Genomic DNA, 21,702 nt, shown 5'->3' with positions numbered 1-21,702 from the left:
TCCTCTCCTTATAAGCACTCCACGTAACCAACTAGCTACACACCTTGGCCCAACCAACTAACAACCTATAATAGCAGTACAATTTATCTAGACTGTACACTCCCACGTACCCACATGCAGGCACACATGCACACCCCAGCAGCTATACTCACATCACCTATGCACACCCACACACAGAGTCCCCTACACACCCTTACACACACAGCAGCTTTACCCGCACCACCTATGCACACCCTTACACACACAGTTGTCACACCTACATACACACCCCAGCAGCTTTACCTGCACCACTTGTGCAGTACACCCTTACACCTACTTAAAAATATCTACAAATATCAATAGCCCACAACTGTCACAATCCTTATTTACAAATATCTGTAAATATCCACATTCCACCTGTCACAATCCTTACAATCAAAATTCAATCCTTACAATAACAATTGTCACAATCCTTACAATCAAAATTCAATCCTTACAATCCTTACAATCAAAATTCAATCCAACAAAGTAGACAATAAGAGAATTTAATAAAAAAAAATGAACAGATTTTATTAAAATGTACACTTTGATCACATAACAAAAATTCCATTAAAATAAACACTTCGATTGTGGTTGACTGGGCCTAGGAACGACCATCGGTCGAGGCCCGCGAGCTTTTAAGGCAAATTCATCGTTTTTCGCCCGTCTTTCATGCATGCCTGTATGAATTGCATAATCATTGTGTTTTGGCGGTGGAGAAGTACAGAAGTCAATAGTGTGTTAGTATTTAGTTGTGCGAAGCATTGTTGACAAGACTTACTCAACTCACTACTTTCACCTGCTTCCGGTGACAACTACCACACTCTTATGAATGGGAGGGTAGAGTACCAAGATATAGGGGTTGGCTAGCAATAACATGAAACTTCTACAATTGGTGTGCTTATTGCTTGACTATACATTCCACCTCTTGCTTCTTGATTAGTGGTGGGTACTTATGGTGAGGCCATAAGAAAGTTGAAGTGCATGTCACAGGGGAGAACTTGAGTTTACCAGCCAACCCAAACATGTATTTTCCTTTGGCTTTGGACTTAAATACTACTTTTGAAGACTCTAGGCCATTATGTGCAGGGCATGGTGCAGCTAATGCACTGTGAAGCTGTGCATAGCATTCTTCATTCAGTTTTCCATCTTTTACAATCTTACGATGAATAGACACTTTGAACTTTCCTTCTTCATCGAGTTTCCCTACCCCTCTTGTCTTTAAGTGTCCATTTTCTAGCTTGCAATCAATTGTTACTCGAAGCCCTGCACCATGATACACAAAATTATTGTTACTTGTTTTTCAATATTGTTTGTAAATGGCATCATTAATCATATGCAAGAAAAAAGAACAATGCACCCATCACTTTGTCCATATTGTCCATAATTTTTACCCTAAACAGAATATGAGACCAAGATTAGCAAATAGTAGCATTTCAAGTCAAAGCATGCCAACATTGCACTTTTACAAGGCAAACTTGACATTGACATTTAAAAGAACAATGCACCCATCACGAGTAGAATAAAAAAGAAACAATGCATCAACCATGAACAATTCAGTATTTATGACAGTTCCAAAAAAGAAAACCATACTTGTAAAGGCATGTTTAGTCTTAATGTTACTTTGCTCACAGTCTGCACAAGCAGCTAGACTATAAACACTTAAACTCATCATACTGTCATACACAAGAAAAAAAAAAAAAACAGATCAAGAAATACTCCAATTTGGACAAAACAAAATTCCTAACTTTTGAGGAATTTATTTCAAAGGTCTGCTAGAGCAAATACTCGCTCACTATTAAGCAATTAAAAAAATCATTATTTGAAGTAATTTTCGGTTTATAGCTAATCAAGAAAAACATGGAACATGAATTAGAAAAATTCATGAATTAGTTTGACAATGGTAAAACACATTCATCAACTTAAAGATTATGATGAATATATAACAACTTTAAATCAGCAAAGCGAAACTTCGTAAAAGTTTGGGATTTAGTCCTCTCATGGTGAAAAATGACAAAAGATAAATGCTTGTTTATTTAAAAGGAAAACAAGTAGGTAAACCACCATTTATACATACAGATTATGTTATTTTTGTTGTCTTTTCACTTGAACACAATCTGTATCCAATAACACAAATTCCACATTATTTTTTTTCCAAGTACAACAAGGAATTCAATTTCTTTATCAAAAGAAAACGAAATCCTAATACAATACTAAAAATTAAAAAATCTTTTTTTTTGCTGAGAAAATTAAAAGAAGGAAAAATCAAAGAAGGAGACAGAGGAACTTTACCGGAACCACGGCCGGAATTGGTGGAGTGAAACACGGTTGCTGCTAGCGGTAGCCATGGAGATTGAGCATCGACTTCTCTCTTTCCTAATTTTCCCCAAACCCAAACCCTAACCTTCGCTGATTTGGGTTTGAACCAAATCGGCAAGGCTGGCTCACCGCAACCACCACCTCCGATGGTGGCTTCTTCTCTCCTTCAACCAAAATCTCTTTCTCTGTCTCTCAATCTCATTTCCCTCCATAGATCAAACCTGAAAGATCATCAACTTCTCTCTTTCCCGATTTTCTCCAAACCCAAACCCTAACCTTCTCTGATTTGGGTCTGAAAAGCATCAATGTCTCTCTCTACACCTGATTCTCTCCAAACCCCAACCCTTACTCTCTCTCTGATCTGGGTCTAAAAAGGATGCGTGTATGGGTGTCGGGATCTCTAGTGAGCTAAGGTTTTTTCTTTGTTTTTGCTGATGGTTTGAGTTGAGTATGCTAGAAGTGGAGGTTGAGAGAGTTTGAACTTTGAAATTTGAGAGAGAGTTTGAACGGCTGGTGAGAGTTAAGAGTTTAACTTGAGTTTTTTTTGTCCAGTTGAGTTAAACCCCAGTTAAGTGCGTTGAACTCCAGTTAAGTGTGGTGTTAACATTTTAAATGACGTGTCCAGTTTTTGAGCGTGGATCATTTTGGACGAAATCCCCACCGTGTATTGGAGCCTCTCCATTTCAAAGAAAAATGGAGAGGATCCGAATCCGTGAAATCCTACCCCCTTAGTCTGAACAAAAATTGTCTGTCCACTCCTAACCTGTTACGCCTCCATCTTCTTTTTTTTTTTTTTTTTTTTTTGGGCTCCTTTAGTCCTTGTGGCCTTACTTTCTCGGGACCATTTTGGCTTTGGCTTGGCGTCCCTGCTCGTAGAACTGTGTTCCAAAGCCCAGATGATTCATCAATAACCATATGAACGTCAATAGCTCTCCACCTCTACTAGGTTGCTGTGCGTGTACAATTGGTCTACAATTAATGGCAACATAAGACATCAATTCCATCCAAACTCTGCTCATTAGCATCCATTTATCTGTCTTCAACTCCTTGAGCTGTTTCGCCAGGGGACTTCCATCAAAGAACACAGATTTGCTTACACTTCCCTTCACATCAACTGATCTGTATTTTGTTTTCACTGCAAGGATTCGTTTACAGGCTTCAACTTTTTCCAATCTGGGGGGCTTGTTTGACTCTTTGTGAAAGAATCGCTTAGCTTCTGCACTAGTGTCCTGGAAGACTATTTGCCAATTGCCCAACACTGGAGCCATCATTTTAGGCTTCATGACAAGCAGATAAAACATATAATCTGAAAGTAATTTGCATGTTTCTCTATTAGTATTGCTATTATTACCAATACTTAGTTGAGTGTCCTCAATGTAGAGTAGCTCGGAAGCCATGTGCCAAAGAAGAAGGCTTTCCGCGTACTGTTACTCCCCAATGCTTCATTTTAGTTCAAAACAGCTAGAAGTATGTAGAAGAGCCCAATAACCCCTTTGTGAAGAGGCATCCCTGGCTGCTTTTATATTCTTTGCATTCGAAGCTTTCGATCTCAGCTCGTTAAAAATAAAGATCTCAAGAGCTTCACCAACCCTCTTTGAATGCGAAGAAAACAATATAGTCATTTTCTCTAGCACTCCCCCGGCACCAACATAACTAGCTAATGTGGACGCCCATGTTGGAGCATCTTTCAAGCAATAGTTTATCATATCGTACTGGGAGACTGACTTAGACCACCTTCTTTGCAAGAATATTTTTTCAATGAAGTTGCTCCGGCTACTCTTCACAGCAAGGAGGGTCCGGTCAGATAGTACGAGTATTAGCACTGATATGGCCTCAAGAGCTAATGCCCCACCAAGCAAGACATAAGTAAGGATGATATCAAACTTACTAGCATGATGAAAATTATGCTGGTGCTCAATTGAAAAGAGTCCCAATGCCACAATGATTAAAGTAAAGCTAATAAAGCGTAGAAAGTACCCAAATGGGCAGCGAACCACAACCACCTTGGCGTGGAGATACTCATACATGAAATTGAGCTCACACTCTATTAGTCTGAATGCTTCAGCTGGAGTTCTAGTAAGAAATAAATCTCGGCTCCATTCTCGGTCCTTGGAACTGAAAAGAAGGCCTACAATAAGACCCTTGAATGTTTCAAAGAGACGGTGTGCTTCCTGCAGTAATTGCATGTCATCTAATTCAGGACCATTTGCAGAAGTGGAAGTTTTGTGTACCGAGTTCATCCTGTTAAGATTTTCATCCTCCAAGCTAGGCATCACATCTACTTGTGTTTCAACCTTCTCCAACGTCTCTGTAGAGTGCATCTTCATGACCTCTTCATAATCAGGCCCAGGGTTTGGCTTTGGCAATATTGAACATCCGAACTGATTCAAGCTTGCAAGAAAGAGAGCACGTGTTCGCTCTACATATTTGATAAATCCCACAAAAAACACCATGACAGTGGGAACCCAAAGATTGTTAGGAAGTGATTCATAGAAGATATAAACAGTTGCCAGAACCTGTAATATGAGTCCAACCAAGTGCCTAAGCCAGAACTCATTATCCTCAAGAGCAAAAGAAGTGATGGTATCAGGGCCACCAAGATGCAACAAAAGAAACGAAGCCCAGAATGCCATTATGTCAATATTCCCCTTTGCTTCACAACCAACACCTTCGCTTTCGGAGATTAGACCAATGGCAACAGGCGCAATCCAGTCTACAAGCAAGTATGCAAACCATATGAGCCCGTGTAACAGTTTGCTTCTGGTTCGTTTTCTTAGGAATGCCAACAGAAATAAAATTGCCTGCAGACAGAGGCTTAAGAGAATACAGCTCCGGAGATTCCAAGCATACCATATCTTCTTCAAAATTTTGGGGATAGGTACTTGCATATTCTCTACCTCTCTCTGTCTCCCTTTCTGAATTGTTTCCTCACACTTTTGCCTTTGTTATTATGGTAAATCAAAACTAAGGCTTAGTCTTTCTTCTTTTACTAATCTTTTTTCTTTTCTTTTTTTCATCTAAATGAGACAAGGAACCAGTCAACTATGACAACCGGAAATTGGAAAGCAAAACATTTACAATTTTTTTTTTTCTTTTGGTGAATATTTATTAATAAATAAAAAGTGATGTTTGTAATAAATGTAGAGAACAACCAGTAAAGATTTATCAGTTTAACAGCTTGTAATAAAGTCTATGTTTGTAGTATCACGTATAATTTTTTTGAAGAATCACACTTGGATGTTACCATGAAGTCAATATATGGACTTGTACCATTACTCAGAAAAATATCTTTCTAGAGTTAGGCTAGTACCATATAATTAGGCATAATTTTGTACTCACATGATAAGTTGTAACTAAAAAAGGTGTGTTCTCTACTGACATATCTTTATCAATCATAACTTATTGTGACACAAAATTGTACTCAATTATATGGTATTAACGTAATTCTTCAAGATATGATATTAATTTTATGGGGTCCAAAAAGATGGGACTGTCATGTCATGGTTGAAATTTCTTAACAAAAAATAAAAAAAAAAAAAAAAAAGAAGAAAGAAAGAAAGAAAGGAAGAAAGAAAGAAATTTCTTAACAGTAGAAAAGTACGAATTGCATTGTACGAAATAACCAAGAAGATGCTTGGTAACCCGGCCAATAAAATATTTGCAACAACTCATGCGAAAATTCTTATATATTGTAGTGTAATAATAATCTTTTTTTTCTTTTTTTATATACTCACTTTTCAAAATATCTCACATCAAATTATTTATTTTACTTTATATTTTATTAAATATCAAATTTTTTTGATTCTTTTAATTATTCCTTTTTCTTCGTATATAACAACTATTATTCACTCTCTTCATTCATTCTTGAGATACGTAAAAAAAATTAAAAATTAAATGCAAAATAAATAGTGTCAGTATAAATTTACTTAATTACTATAGCGTATTTTAACAAAACTTTGCATAGTTTGATATGGGTAAATTTTGGGGTTATAAGTTAGCTAAACTATGTTATTTTTCTACTATACAAGCACTAATACAAGTGCTCTAAAAGTCCTTTGATTAGAAAATTTTGCACTTCTATTCAATAGGCTTTTCAACTTATATAGTAACTAGTAAGTTTTCCGTGCGATGCAAGGATACTGTTGTAATGTTTTATGTAAATTTGTTTTTGAAAAATATTAGACATATATTATAACATATTTATTATAAAACTTTATTAGTAATGAGTTCATCATAAAAAATAACAATTATAAATTGCTCACATATATCTATTATAATTATTTTTTTCAAGTAATGAGTAATAATTAAAACAACTTGGAGTAATACTGTATAATAAAAGTTGATAAAAGTATATTAATTCATTCTATATTATTGATTTTTATTATATGATGTAATAAAAAACTTCATTACGAAATCTTTTTTTTTTTTTTTGTTTCTTCAATCTTTGTTATTAAGGTATGGTGATGCTTGTTATCATCATTAGTTTCTCTATCTTCAACATTTGAAGTTTAATCCATCCATATTTGTTCAATTTTTGAGCTTTTATCATTTTTTTTCCTTTTATTGCATCATTTGTTTTAATCAATAATGAATTGGCATCGAGAGATTCTTCATTGGATATTACAAAGTTTGGAATTTATCGCTAAGATTTTTCATAGTATTTGCATTTATATTAAATTTTAATGATGTTACAGTTTTTTGTAAATATTTTTATTTTTTATTTTTGTTAATTTTGGAATAGTGCAGCGAAAAGAAACAATATAGCATATTGAATTGTGTTTTTTTTTTTTTTTCTTCCATACCTTTTTATCATTTGAAGGTGCATCAAATATTTCAATTCTTTTTGCATAGAATGCACTACTTGGCAAAAATTAATAGATAACTTGTTCTCCCTAAAAATTAAACAATTTCAAAAAATATTTTCCATCATTCTATTTTTCAAAATATATAATTTAATAATTTTTTATGTTTTTTTTAATTAATATTATACTTTTTTGAAATGGTGAATATTCTTCAAACTACTGTTATTATGCATTATATTTTCTAATTTCTTTTAGTACAACTAAATTTTTTAAGTAATTATTCAAATTCTCATTCTCTTAAAGAGATTATTATGATAAGTAAAACTTATCATATAATTACAATTGATATTACTCAAATAATTGATAGTATTCTCAACCCAAACTTGTCTTTTCCCATTCTTACATAAGCACATCAACTTAAACGGATTGGACCAAATTAGCAATTGGACTGAAATAGACATAATTGACCAAATTGGATTGAATAAGACTGATGTGGACCAAATGGACTGACGTAGAATAAATAGATTAGCATGGACCAAATTGCACTGAATAGACCAAATGGACCAAATTAGACAGGAATTTACTACTTTGGACTGAAGTACACTGAAAAGGACTAAACTAGACTGAAGAGGACCAAAGTAGACAAAACAGGAACGAAGTAGATTGAACATGATCGAGTTGACCAAAGTAGTCCAATGGGACTGAATTGGACTAAAATTGATCGAGGCGAATTGAAAGACTGTAGTGGACCTAATTGGATCAAATAGACTAAAGTCGATTGAATTGGGCCAATATGGACCAAAGTGGATCGAAATTGACCAAAATAGACCAAATGGACCTAATGCAAATTTGTAAGTAGCATAGCCAAGATTGTGTTTTGATATAAATTCAAATTCTAACTACCAAAATAACTAAATATTAACTCAAATAAAAATAAAGCCAAAGCTATAAGCGAGAGAGAGAAAGAGAAGAAATAACAAATTTTCCAAGTAATGTTATATAATAAAATAACATTATATTCGTATATACTATCTTTATAATGCAATAGGATAACATCTATGTAATCAAAGAAAAGGAAAAATATAACAACTTAAAAACACAAAACTTAATCACATTTACTCAAAGTAGAGTTCCAAATAATACCAAAAAAAAAATCATCAACATAAAATAGAGATGCAAGAAAAAAAAAACCCACCAAAAAAATGAAAAAACTAATTGAGAGAGAGAAAGATAGAGAGAAATAACATTTTGTGTGTGAGAAAACTATGCATAGAATGAAAGAGAAAATTGTAATTTTATAGTAGAATGATAAGAATAAGAAAAGTCAAAAATAAAAGAAGATAAATGGATAGAGTAAAGGTGATATTAAGGTAGATACTAGACAGTAGTGGTGAGATTAAAAGATAAAAGGGAGGGGAAAAGTTGGAGAAAGTGTAACAATAAGTTAGGACACTAATAAGAAGAAAAAAGAGTTAAAAGTAAGAGAAAGGGGGATGGAAATAAGTCTATGATGTGGCTTAATAGAAGTGTAGCAACAATATATACTATGTTTCAAAATTATATATATATGTATATATATATATATATATATAATGGGCTATTTCCCTTAATTTTTAAACTATGCAGTAATTTTTCCTTGTTTTCAAACTATTTAGATGTATGTTCTTGTTTTGGATAACAAGATTTTGGAAAATCAAGTTCCCCTTATAACTCGATTTTCTAAAAATTGAGTTCTCCTTATAACTCGAGTTTTCTTATTACCGATCCAATTATTACCGATCGGCATTTTGAGTTTTCTTATTAGTACCAAACGGTATTAATTGAGAAATTATTAGTATTGATTGGTACAAATTGAAATCTAATTAGTACCGACCGGTATTAACATGATTTCCCTTTAGAAAATGCTAAAAAGACGTAACGATTTTTCAGCAGTGACTTTAATCACATTTATGGCCCTATAAACATTGAAATTTGCTTTTCTCTATTTCTAGAAAGGTTGTGGAGAATTAAATTTCCATTCAAAAGAAACCAATCCTGAATCAATCAGACAGGTAAAGAATATACCTTGGAAATGGTAAAACTGATTTATAAGGGGAACTCAATTTTTTAAAAATTGAGTTCCAATAGGGACACACTGCTATTTTAGTTTAAAACAGGTTTAAATTGTTGCGTAGATTAAAAATTAATGGAAAAAGCCCATTTTTCCTCTAATAACAGGATTCCCTATTTGAGTTTCATCATTTTGCATACAAAAATATTCTCACAAAAATTCTTAATGTCTCTAAAATACTCTTATCTTTTAGTTAAATAATTTCAATTTTAAAAACGCAAATAGGTTAAAAGAGTAATTTACTATATTTAAAAAGTTTTATTTTCTCTTCTCCAATCTAAATTATCACTATTTATTTTAAATTCAAACTTTTATCAACTCTCACATAGAGAAAGATCTTAAAAATTATGACACTATCTCTATTCTCTCTTTTGAATATTTTTCCGCATTACCTTATCTCTTTCTTAAATAATAAAAAAATACTGACAATTATTTTATATATATTTTTTAGACAAATGACTTTTCCTATTTGAATTCGAATGCCTCTACATGAGAGTTGGAAAAAAATATCAAGAGTTTCGGTTTCAAATAGTTTCTTCCATTCATATTAGCCACTTAGAGAAAAATCACGTAGAGAAAAATCCTAAGAATTAAGACACTATCTATTTCTCACCTTTAAATATTATGACATTAAACCCAAAATAAATAAATAAAAAGAGCCTCTTCGCACGGCTTTTGCACATGTGATGAGGCTAGTGTGTTTGTGTGTTTAAAATTAATATGGCTATTTTTTTGTAAATATACTTATTATTTAGTAAATTCTTTGTGTTATGTATAAACTTTGCTTGTGTTTTTTACACAATCTTCCGCACTTCAAAAGATGGATAGACGTAGCAGACTATTTAGATCCTAGAAAATATCTTAAGGGCATGTGTACAAGATTGTAGGGATATTTAGGCCAATTGGTTGTACTTTGTGAGGTTTGCCTACAATAATATTTATCAGTCTGCTATCAAGATGGCCCTTTATGAGGATATAGGTGGTGGAGACATAGATTGGTCAATTAAAAAAAAAAAAAAAAAAGGAGACATAGATTGGTTTGTTGGGATGGGTGTTTCTGGGTGAAAAATCTTAGGCCATAATTCTTTTGGAGAACTTTCATTTGGAGAACTTTGAGAAAATTGATTTGATTCATAAAACATTGCAAATAGGTTATAGTCATAGAAAAGTTACGCTAATAATAGAAGAAAGAATTTGGAGTCCGAAGTTGGGATAAGATATTCCTCGAAGTTGAACCTATGAACGGAGTTATGAAATTTGGTAAAACTGATAAATTTAAAGAGAGAGAGATAGGAATTCGAATTTCTCTAGGAAGAAAGGTGTAGCCGAGTTTCTTGGTGAGCTTAGAACCTGTAATATTGTTGTAATTAGTATAAAGGAATGCCAGAGAGCTCCTGAATATATCTCTTTCCTTATTAATTTTTCTTAGTAATAGAAATAGCTGATTAGAATGAACAAAATCTTCATCTAATTTTTGTGGACTTGTGTTGTTTGTTTCAATGATAATGTTTTATTGAAAATGAGTCATTTTTCAAAAGATATTTTCTATTAAAATTATCTCATTTTTTTATGTTTAGTAGCAAGTTTAAATGAGTTGAAAAATAATTTCTTAATTTTTCTTATTTAGTTTGAGGTGAGATAGAGTTTTTTTTAAATAAATAAAAATAAAAAACAACTCCTAAAAATAAACCATACTTTTTATATTATCTAAAAATAATTTTCCTTTAACTCATTTTTATAATGCTACCAAAACATTAAAAAATGAAAAAAAAAAAAAAAAAAAAACTCTTTACACAATATTATCCATTGAAATAAACATAACATTAATTGAAGATGCATTGGAGCACAAAATTCAAACTAGAAACCCTATTAAGTCATTAAGAGATTTAGAATTCTATCTTTGCATATATCAAAAAAACTAATTGACGTCTTAGAATGATTATTAAGAACAATCATCACATCAAAGGTTGAAAATCTACCTCCCAAAAAAAAAGAAAAAAAGAAAAGGGCTGAATAATTGGATACAAAGATACAACAGAAACAACTTCTTGTGAATGTGGCAAAATGCTTAAGCCTGCTCCGTATCTGATTCAGGGCGAATCCACTCTCCATTCTCATCACATGGGAAGGAACTGAGTTCAGGACATTCTACCTTTTCCACATAAGTCAAGTTTGGAAACAAAGGTTGCAGTTCTTGCCAATCCATCCTCAATTGACGCAAGGACTTCAAACGTAGACATTTCACGGTCCATTTGTGATCCTTCGTAAGGCTCAGGTCAGATAATACTCCTCCCCTAATGTAGAGCTTCTTTAGGTTCTTCAGGTTTAAGCGCTTAAGCCAATCAGGCATCTTGAAATCAGGGAAATTCTGGAGGCCTAATTTGTCTAAAGCAACACGTTGTGATGAAGATCCCGGTGTTTTGATTGACTTTTCCCTGCTCACAATTCTATGGATTGTTGCCAGTGCCACATCTGTTGTTGTGGGAATGGGTGCATTGTGTATACTTGACCAGCCTACTGATAAAGACCGGAGGTTTCTAAATTGTGGAAAAGAATCCAGCTCTTTCTTAGCTTCATCACTTGTTCTATCTACATGAATGCTCAACTTCTTCAAATGTTGCAGTACCGCCAAATCAGCAAGCTTGCAGTAGTGGCCTCTGGACCTTTGTTTACCAATCACAAACCCTTTAAGGACTCGGAGTTCCGAGAGAAAAGTGAGTCCCTTGGGCATGTGACTAATCAAGTAACACTCGGACATGTCCAAGTGTGTCAGCTGTTTGAGTGAGCCTATTCCATCAGGAAGTTTCTCTAAGTTATCACAGCCATTAAGGTTCAGTATCCTTAGATTACTGAGTTCGCAAATTGAGTTTGGAAGCTCAGTAATTCTAGAGATTCCCCGAAGGCTAAAGTACCTAAGCTGTTTCATTTTCTTCATACCTTGCAAGAACTCAGTGCCCTCTACTTCAACAAGTTGCCTTGCAGAGGCCCTCCACCTTCCCAGCTGAAGAACTTTTAAGTTCTTCATCTTTGAAAACCTGCCCACCCTGAAATTAAGCTGAGGCTCATTTACATTAAACAAAGTTTGAATTTTTTCATGCTCCAAATAATGATAAATATAAGTGAAATCGCGAAGCGAAGAATCATCTTCGGTTTTCACTAGACACACTCTGGGACAGGAAGAGAAATTAGCAGTGGGATTTCCCTTTGAATCAAAACTGACAAACCTATCTTTCCCCGCAAGCTTAATTATGGCGTCACGAATTGAAGGTTTCATCTTGCAATTTTCTGAGTTTTTTCTGCGCTTGTTGTTTTTTTGTACGCGCTCAATGATGCCGTTGTCGATAAAGTCGTTGAAGTACTTATTACCAGTCTCCTCCGCAGCCTCACCATCTATAAATCCCTCACCAACCCACCAATGGATCAAAACTTTCTTCTTTATGGTTTCATTTTCAGGGAAAACAGAGAAACATAGCAAACATTTCTGTTGTCTATCACCTAGATCTTTGTATTTCTTCTTAAATTCTGTCAAAGTTGGACTATTGGTCAACAAATTGATGTTTTCCTCTGGCTTCCGGCCCGGCGATTCTGGTAAGGAGTCAGTTCTCATAGAAAACCTGGACTGAGGAAGGCTTTCAGATTGCAAACTATCTGGAGAGAGTTGTGGGGATGAACAAATTTGCTTCTTTAACGATGAGACAACTTTCCTGGTTCTCTCAAGCTGCTCGATTCTGAGGGAAATTTCTAGTGCTTCTGTTCTTTCTTTGAAGGCATCTTCCAAGCCCTGTAGAATCAATGTTTGGATTTCTTGGTTGACACGGTCTGCCCAAAGCTTTAGTTCACGACAGGCCTTGTTGATGGAGTTGAGGTCATTCTGTATCTCGCCAAATATAACATGCGGATCATCATTGCAGTTAGAATTGTCCTTCTCAACCTCGTCGTTAATGGTGTCTTCATCTTTGATTTGGGGATTAGGAAGTGATTTCTTTACCTTGGATAAATGGCATTGAAGTTCTGGTATGACCACGTCTTTGAATGTATGGAATGGTGTTATTTTGCCAGAGTTCAAGTATGCAAGAAGACCAAGAGACACATAAGGTGACCCAAAAGAGGAAGTAGAAGGGGTGTATCTCGATGTGGTTGACATTGATAATGAGCTTAAAAAAGAAACTCTGATGTATAAGAAGAGATGAAGCAATTAACACAGCTAAATGAAGAGAAATTATAAGCCAAGAGCCTTTGTTTGGGAGAAAAGATGGCAGGAAAATAATGAGCCAGCAAGTCTGATTGACTGGCAATTGTAAGGACAAGAAAGACCCAGGATCCTTTCACTAAGGAGAAAAAATGGCACAGTAGAGAGACTAAAAAGTCTAAAAATGTGGAGGAATCAAGAGGGCTGCTAAAACTATCCCTTGTCAATTGTCATTATTGACCCACCACGAGGTAGCTGTCCCATATCAACTGTTACACACTTTTTCCTTTTTTTTTTTTCTTTTTTAAAGGAGATTCTAACTTATTACGCAGGTTGTTTAGATAACTTTTTATTATCAAACTAAAACATTAATAAATTTTTGATATAAACAGAGATTAAACTTTAAATCTCTTATTTAATTATAAATTTTTTACCAATTGAGTTAATTAAAACTCACTTTTTTTTTTTCTTTTAAATGCTTCTTCTCGTTGGTACTAGTTTATGAGCTCAAGGTAGGTTCTAGTTTAGTAAATCTCAGACCACGTAAACTTAAAGAGTGTGTATTATTTAACTTTTATTTTTAGCATATTTGTTTACTTGTTCTCTTATTTGTATTGAAGAAGAAAAAGAAAATATTATAAAGTTATTTATTTATTTATTTTTATTTTCTTTTGGTATGTGAACAAGAAAATATGCTTCATATTGGATTCACCCAATCCTCACAACATTGAGTAAAGGTCATAAGTTTATACAACATTTAAAAAGACTTAATTCTTATACGAAGCGGACCAATCTGACCTGTTTGTCGAGTCTAGGTAGATTAAAAATATATGATTAAATCCAAAAAAAAATGTAGAATTTTCATAAGGAAAACTATAATAGAAAATAATTTGTTTAAAATTTTATTGATAATTGATTTCAATTTCATTTCACTGCTTGGACTTGGATGCCAATCTAAATGCTCAATAAAATTTAAAGTTCTTACACTTGGCAATCTTAGGGAGTGTTCGGTATATGTTTTCAAAGAATAATTTTCAGTTTTTAAACAACATTACACATATTTTAATATACTTTTTTACTCACACGTATTTCTACAAATATTTTCAAATAATAATTTTTAATTTTTAAACAAATGTATCATACCCTCATTTTCGTCAAAAGTTAATTACATGGCTCTGGTCAGCATGTTCTTCTTACCATTGAGCCACCTACATTGGGGTCCAAGTGTTGGTCAAATCGTCAAAACATTTCTGAGTGGAAGTTTCCCTCTAGACTATGATCTAGCCCGCCACTAACTACCATTCAAAGTCTTCCAGCCATTAAATAATAGTATTGACGACCATCTTAGCTAAGAGCTTGTGAACCCACTTGGCAATTATCAAATATTTGTCTTTGAAATTAACCACTAATTCTATGCTAATTAGTAGGGAATTGCTTGGTGCATGGTATAAAACTATGAAGATTAGTACCGCGCGGGGGGCTGGAAATAAAAGAAACGAAGACTCTTACGTCAGCGCCAGTTTCGCAATCTACTACGACATGGAACCGGTGGGTGATAAGTTATTGCGTCACCGCTGGCTCGACAAATTCGAATTAGCTACTAGCACCACGTCCAATCAGCTTTAATTATTAATTTATTATTTTTACAAAACGAGACAAGATTCAAAAAGCATCTGCCGTGTGTTCCTCCTATTCCATCGGCTTTATTAATGCCTCTAATTTGCATTATTACCGTGTATGTTAAAAGGGAAATTGAATGTGTACTTATAATAATTTTATAATAAATCTTATGAAATAAATTATTATCAATCATTATTAGTATGAAAAAAATTTAATGATGGGTATAAATTACATAGCACTTCTCATGTTAGGGAGATTCCAAAAAAAGTTACAGCTACAATAAATTTTAAAATATTTTTTCACAATAATATAGTAAATTTTTATTAGTTTTTATCTTAATCAACTACTTATGTAACTTAGATAGTCAATGAAACAATTAAGCTAAATTTGGGTAATTACTAATTAGCATAAAATTGAAATTAACCTAAAATTTTGGGTTAAAATAACTTGAGTTTATGCAGATTAAAAGAGTGTTTAGTAAGAGTATTTAAATAATAATTTTTATTGTTTAAACAACATAACACGTATTTTTATAATATTTTTTCACTGGCTAGTATTTTTTAAAAATTTAAATAACATTATTAAAACAACATTTCAATCTTAACTCTCTCGATATTGGATTTATTTAAGACCAAAGTACAGGAACTGTAAGCAAATTAAGCTAAAACAAAAAGATGTGGCTAATCAGACACTAACGAGGTGCATTCCTACCCCTTTATTTAATCCGAACAAAAATTCTGTCCACTCAGCAACCTGTCACACCCCCATTTTTGGTCCTTGTGACCTTACTTTCGTGGGACCATTTTGGCTCTAGCTTGGCGTTCCTGCTCGTAGAACTGTGTTCCAAAGCCCAGATGATTCATCAGTAACCAAATGAATGTCAACAGCTCTCCACCCTTACTAGGTTGCTCTGCATGTACATTTGGTCTACAATTAATGGCAGCATAAGACATCAATTCCACCCAAACTCGGCTCATTAGCTTCCATTTGTCTGTCTTCAACTCCGAGAGATCTTTTGCTAGGGTACTTCCATCAAGAAACACAGATTTGCTTACATTTCCCTTCAGATTAGCTGATCTGTATTTTGTATTCACTTCAAGGATTCGTTTACAGGCATCAGCTTTCTTCGATATGGGGGGCTTTTTTGACTTTTTGTGAAAGAATCGCTTAGCTTCTGCACAAGTGTCCTGGAAGACTATTTGCCAATTGCCTAACACAGGGGCCATCATTTTAGGCTTCATGACAAGAAGATAAAACATATAATCTGAAAGTGATTTGCAAGTTTCTCGATTACTTTCATTATCATTATCAGTACTTGATTTGGTTTCCTGAGCGTAAAGTATCTCAGTAGCCATGTGCCAAATGAGAAGGCTTTCCGCGTACTAATACTCCCCAATCCTCCAATTTAGTTTGAAATAGCTTGAAGTCTGTAGAAGAGCCCAATCACCTCTTTGTGAAGATGCATCCCAGGCAGCTCTTATAGATTTTACATTCCCAGATTTCAAGCTCAGCTCGGTGAAAATAAAGCTCTCAAGATCTTCATCAACCCTCTTTGAATGCGAAAACCACAATATAGTCATCTTCGCTAGTACTTCCCCAGCAGCAACTTTAGTAGCTAATGTATACGTCCATGGTGGAGAATCATTCAACCAATAGCTTATCATGTCATACTGGGAGACTGACTTAGACCACCTTCTTCTTTTCAAGAATTTTTCCTCAATGAGTTTGCTCCAGTTACTCTTCACAGCAAGGAGGGTCCGGTCAGATAATATAAGCATTAGGACTGATATGGCCTCCAGGCCTAATGCCCCAACAAGCAAGACATAAGTAAGGATGATATCAAAGTTACAAACATGATGAAACTCATGGTGGTTCTCAATTGAAAATAATGCCAATGCTCCAACGATTAAAGTAAAGCTAATAAAGCGTAGAAAGTACCCAAATGTGCAGCGAACCACAACCACCTTGGTGTGGAGATACTCATACATGAAATTGAGCTCAAACTCAACGAGTCTAAATGCTTCAGCTGGACTTATAGTAAGAAAGATATCTCGGCTCTCTTCTCGGTTCTTGGAACTGAAAAGAAGGCCTACAATAAGACCCTTGAATGTTTCAAAGAGACGATGTGCTTCCTGTATTAATTGCCTGGCATCTAATTCACCTTTGGATTCAGGACCATTTGCAGAAATGAGAGCTTTGTGTACTGATCTTTTAGGATTTTCAACCTCCGAGCTTGGCATCACAACTACTTGTGTTTCAACCTGTTCCAACGTATTTGAAAAGTGCATCTCCATGATTTCTTCATAATCAGGCCCAGCAACTGGCTTTGGCAACACTGAACATCCAAACTGGTTCATGCTTGCAAGAAAGAGAGCACGTGTTCGCTCTACATACTTGATAGTTCCCACAAGAAACACCATGATAGTGGGAACACAAAGCTTGTTAGGAAGCGATTGATAGAAGATATAAGCAGTTGCCAAAACCTGTAACATCAGTCCAGCCAAGTGCCTAAGCCAGAACTCATTGTCCTCAAGAGCAAAAGAAGTGATGGTATCAGGGCCACCAAGATGCAACAAAAGAAACGAAGCCCACAATGCCATTAAGTCATTATTCCCCTTTCCATCACAACCAACACCTTCGCTTTTGGAGATTAGTCCAATGGCAACAGGTGCAATCCAGTCTGCAAGCAAATATGCAAACCATATGATCCCGTGTAACAGTTTTCTTCTGGTCCGTTTTCTGAGGAATGCAAATAGAACTAAAATTGTTTGCAGCCAGAGGCTTATGAGAATACAGCTCCGGAGATTCCAAGCATTCCATAGCTCCTTGACAATTTTGGGGATAGGTAATTGCATACTCTCTCTCTCTCTGGGTATTAGGCCAAAGCACGTCTAAGGCTTAAGTCTATCTTCTTTTTACTAACCTTTATTTTGGCTAAGCATTTAAGTCTTTTTTTGAAGTCTTGGTATTTACTTTTTTTTTTTTTTGGTTTGAGAAGGCGCCTTGGTCTTTACTTATTCAAGTAAATGGATGAAATATATAATATTGATGTAATAAACATGTTTAGACTTTTTGATCCTTTTTTGGGTCAACAATAACACCTTTGACTGAAAAGAAAGACAAAGATCACAATATTAGGCACTTTTGGAGTATATGTCTGACATGGAGTATATATCTGACATGGTATTTTTCGGCCAAAATGGGCCAAAGTCCTTTTCGCCCAAAAATAAAAGTATTATTTCAAAAGTGCCCAAATAATTTTGAAAATGAGGTATTTGTCTATTTTTTTTGCGCCCTATTGCCCATTTTCGCCAATATTTTTTAATACCAAAACAAGCCATTTAATATAAATATTAATATTTTTTTCACATGATTTTTTGAGTTTATATTATATTATATTATTTTACTAGTTAATTTGTTTTTATTTGTACTAAAACCTATTTCATCTGAATGAGAAAAGGAATCGATCAACTACAACTGCTGGAAACAAATAAAATTTGAAGAATCATACTTGGAGTTGGATGTCACTATGAAGATCTTTTTTTTTTCTTTTTCTTTTTTAAAATGAGAAAACACACTTCATTCAAGCAGAAGAAAACTGGAATATATCATAGGCACACACGTGCTCAATAAAGCTAGGGTATTCCTCTAGCTACGCGAAATAGCCCACCACATGCGAAGCATGATGGGCAAGTAAATGGGCAGGGGCATTCCCCTGCCTTTTAACAGGTGACACTTCTACAACTCTAAAAGTCTGAAGTTTCTGTATAATGCAGCAGACAATGAAGATCATTTTGCATATGATACTATTTGAGCGTTTGGATAAGTTCACGTTGAGCGTTTTTTGTTTTTTTTTTTTTTTTTTTTTTTTTTTTTTTTTTTTTTTTTTTTTTTTTCAGCTGAGCGCCTCGTTATTGTTCATAAACAGTGCATTTTGCCTGGGAACAGTAAAATTTTTGTGAATAGTAATTTTTTAATTATTTTTTAATTATTTTCAGTTTTCAGCAAAATAAGCAATATCTAAACAGACCCTAAATACCGTTTATTACTGGAAATTGAAAATACTGTAATAAAATAATTTTTAAATGTGTGAATAGTACCGTGAGACCCACTTTGAAAGTTATTTTTTGCTAAAAAAATACTTGCGGGTCCTGTGAACAATGCACAGGACCCATACAAAAAGGTCAAATGCCAGTCATAAGCTGACGCAGACGCTATCCAAATGAAGGCTAAGTGAACTTTATCTTCTTAATTTTATGGGGTCCAAGATGAGACTTTGATGGTTGAAATTTCTTCTTGATAGCATATAAATACAAATTGCATTGTACTTTTTTTTTTTTAATCAATTGCATTGTACTAAATTTGGAAGAAAATGCATGGCAACCCAGCCGATGGTAAAGTTCTTTGATAAACTTGCAACCTTTAGTTCGAGAGACTTTTAAACTTGTATAGGAATTGGAGGATCCACTTTAATTTTAATTGTGTTTAAACAGTTTGAAATTTCAACTTAATTCAATTTTTAGGTATTCTATGTCTTAATTAAAAAGATTAATTATATATATAGTTTTTTTCTTCGTGAGCAAAGGTTGCATTTGTTTCAGCATAAAATACTTTTCGACTGAAATTGTTTTCAATTAAAAACATCTATAGGGAAGTTTTTGGTTGCATTCCTAAAAACCATCTGAAGAACATTTTCAAATATTTTATGGAAAAAGCTCCCAAAATTTTCTATTGGAAATATTCACTGCCTATCTAAATTCCACCATCAACCCCACCACCATAAGCAATCAAGATTTCCTCATTCACAACCAGAATAGAGGGAAAATATAAAAGAAAATTCAATTAATTGAACCAACTGAACCAAATTCAAGTATCAAACATACAGATGAAAAAAGAAAATCATAGTCGGTGATTCGGTAGCCATGGTTGTGCATGTGCCTCCCACAATTCAAATATCCATCCCCCAATCACCGATGGGTGGCTTTAAGGGAGAGTGCCATTCAGTCATTCTTTGCGGCTTCCTAGTCAAACTAAAGTATTTACGATTTGATCAGTATTTTACTTCATGTAAAACAACGAAAAACACTAATTAAATATGTCTTCCAAAAAAATGTTTTCCCCATATATGACACGTGTAACGTACGGATAACATAATTGTTAGTAATAAGTCCATCATTAGAAGAAAAAATTATAAATTACATACATATATTTATTATAATTATTTAATTCAAATAATTAGCAATTAAAAAACAACTTTAGAGAAATATTGTAGAGTAAAAGTTGATATAAAATGTTTTTTTTTTTCCTTCTTTCTCCTAGTTCTAAAACAAAATACACTTATGGCTTTCCCTTATTTTCAACATCTCAAATATTCAAAGTCAATCACAACCTTTGCAAAACCCACAAGTCCACAACGTTGAACCACAACATAAATTGCAAGCCACCTTCCATGGTTCTAGCCAACTCTTTAAAGGTAGAATTAGATGGGACAATAATGTTAGAGGTAGGTAAATGTTGTCAAAAAATTAAAGGTAAATGACATTATTTTTGGTCTATGTGTATTTGACATGGGATAGCATGAAGAGCTATGTATAGGTATATATAAAGGAGTAGAAGTGCAAGGGGTGAAAATGATGAATTTGAATGCAAAGAATTTTGTGTGTATATGTGAGGGAGGAAAAATCTTGAAATATTGAATAAAAAGAAAACAAAGAATCTTTATTTTTTTTAATTAGAAAAGTCTTCAAACATTAAACCAAATAAAACAAAAAATCAATATTTAATTCGTTATTATCTTTGACGAGGTACTTGAGAGTATTTCAATTCTTTTTACAAAAAATGTGTCACATGATAGAAACTCATGCTTTACCACATGAGGTCTATCCCTATATATATATATATATATATATAGACATGCATATTTCATATGCTTTCTCTTAGGCAAGGAACTTATCCAAAATGTAAGAGTCATATTTGTAAATTGGCAAATCTCAATACAAAATGCACTTTATTTATAATTGAGTTTTAGTTTCTAGTGTGTTCAAGAAAACATTTAAATGATTGAATAGACACAAGAACACCCAAGGAACTGCTCAAGAAAAGATGGAATTGCAAATCCTGACACTGCTAAATACCTATCATTCTATCGAGATTTAATAAACCTCAATACCTAGCTTGACATCTCTCAATCCATCAAGCTTTAGGTTTTTATTTTTTATTTTTTTTATTATATATTTCATTTAAGTTTTGGTTCATGTGGTGCTAGTCATGTACTAGGATCAATGCAAAGGAGACTTCTTTACAAGAACAAGTCTAATAGGTATTGGAGTTAATACTGATATAGGTCAACAGGTTCTACTGTAGATAGATACTTTAGGACATGGCAGTTAAGGTAAGATTTATTTTACTTGTAACCGCTCGATTCTTTATTAGTAGATTCTTCGGAAGTAGTAACTTGAAATTCACTCAGTGGGGTTTTGCTTGCAAGGGTTTTCTCCATTGTGATCAAATCATCGTGTCAAACTTATTTTCCGCTACATTTAATTTAAGTTGGTGATTTAATTGTGCCTTCACTACAAGGGTCGGCCAATGCGAGGAAGGTGAAGGGTCGCCGGTGCTAGGAAGGCGAACGGTCGGCCAGTGTG

The 21,702-nt window shown here is 33.9% G+C and overlaps 4 protein-coding genes across 4 annotated transcripts; all 4 read right to left on the bottom strand.

Annotated features, from left to right (window-relative positions):
- Positions 1–3,779: 3,779 nt before the first annotated feature.
- On the bottom strand, positions 3,780–5,190 carry LOC142635800 (uncharacterized). Its single transcript, XM_075809882.1, has 2 exons — positions 5,139–5,190; positions 3,780–5,050 (listed from the first exon to the last, which is right to left on the bottom strand). Exons 1-2 carry the CDS (start codon positions 5,188–5,190, stop codon positions 3,780–3,782), a joined length of 1,323 nt encoding a protein of 440 aa, XP_075665997.1.
- Positions 5,191–11,317: 6,127 nt separating this feature from the next.
- On the bottom strand, positions 11,318–13,393 carry LOC142635799 (disease resistance RPP13-like protein 4). Its single transcript, XM_075809881.1, has one exon. It carries the CDS (start codon positions 13,391–13,393, stop codon positions 11,318–11,320), a length of 2,076 nt encoding a protein of 691 aa, XP_075665996.1.
- Positions 13,394–15,843: 2,450 nt separating this feature from the next.
- Positions 15,844–16,413, bottom strand: LOC142635798 (uncharacterized). The gene has a single exon (XM_075809880.1). It carries the CDS (start codon positions 16,411–16,413, stop codon positions 15,844–15,846), a length of 570 nt encoding a protein of 189 aa, XP_075665995.1.
- A 27-nt stretch (positions 16,414–16,440) lies between these two features.
- Positions 16,441–17,913, bottom strand: LOC142635797 (uncharacterized). The gene has a single exon (XM_075809879.1). It carries the CDS (start codon positions 17,911–17,913, stop codon positions 16,441–16,443), a length of 1,473 nt encoding a protein of 490 aa, XP_075665994.1.
- Positions 17,914–21,702: the final 3,789 nt, after the last annotated feature.

The sequence above is a fragment of the Castanea sativa genome, chromosome 5 (genome assembly GCF_040712315.1).
Source record: "Castanea sativa cultivar Marrone di Chiusa Pesio chromosome 5, ASM4071231v1".
NCBI lineage: Eukaryota > Viridiplantae > Streptophyta > Magnoliopsida > Fagales > Fagaceae > Castanea > Castanea sativa.
This window is presented reverse-complemented; position numbering and strand designations above follow the sequence as displayed.

Bases quoted from the DNA above. Each gene is read 5' to 3' on its own strand.
- LOC142635799 (XM_075809881.1), bottom strand. From the start codon at position 13,393: ATGTCAACCACATCGAGATACACCCCTTCTACTTCCTCTTTTGGGTCA.
- LOC142635797 (XM_075809879.1), bottom strand. From the start codon at position 17,913: ATGCAATTACCTATCCCCAAAATTGTCAAGGAGCTATGGAATGCTTGG.
- LOC142635798 (XM_075809880.1), bottom strand. From the start codon at position 16,413: ATGGCTACTGAGATACTTTACGCTCAGGAAACCAAATCAAGTACTGAT.
- LOC142635800 (XM_075809882.1), bottom strand. From the start codon at position 5,190: ATGGTATGCTTGGAATCTCCGGAGCTGTATTCTCTTAAGCCTCTGTCT. The intron at 5,051-5,138 runs GCAATTTTATTT...ACTTGCTTGTAG, and splicing joins TCTTAAGCCTCTGTCTGCAG to ACTGGATTGCGCCTGTTGCC.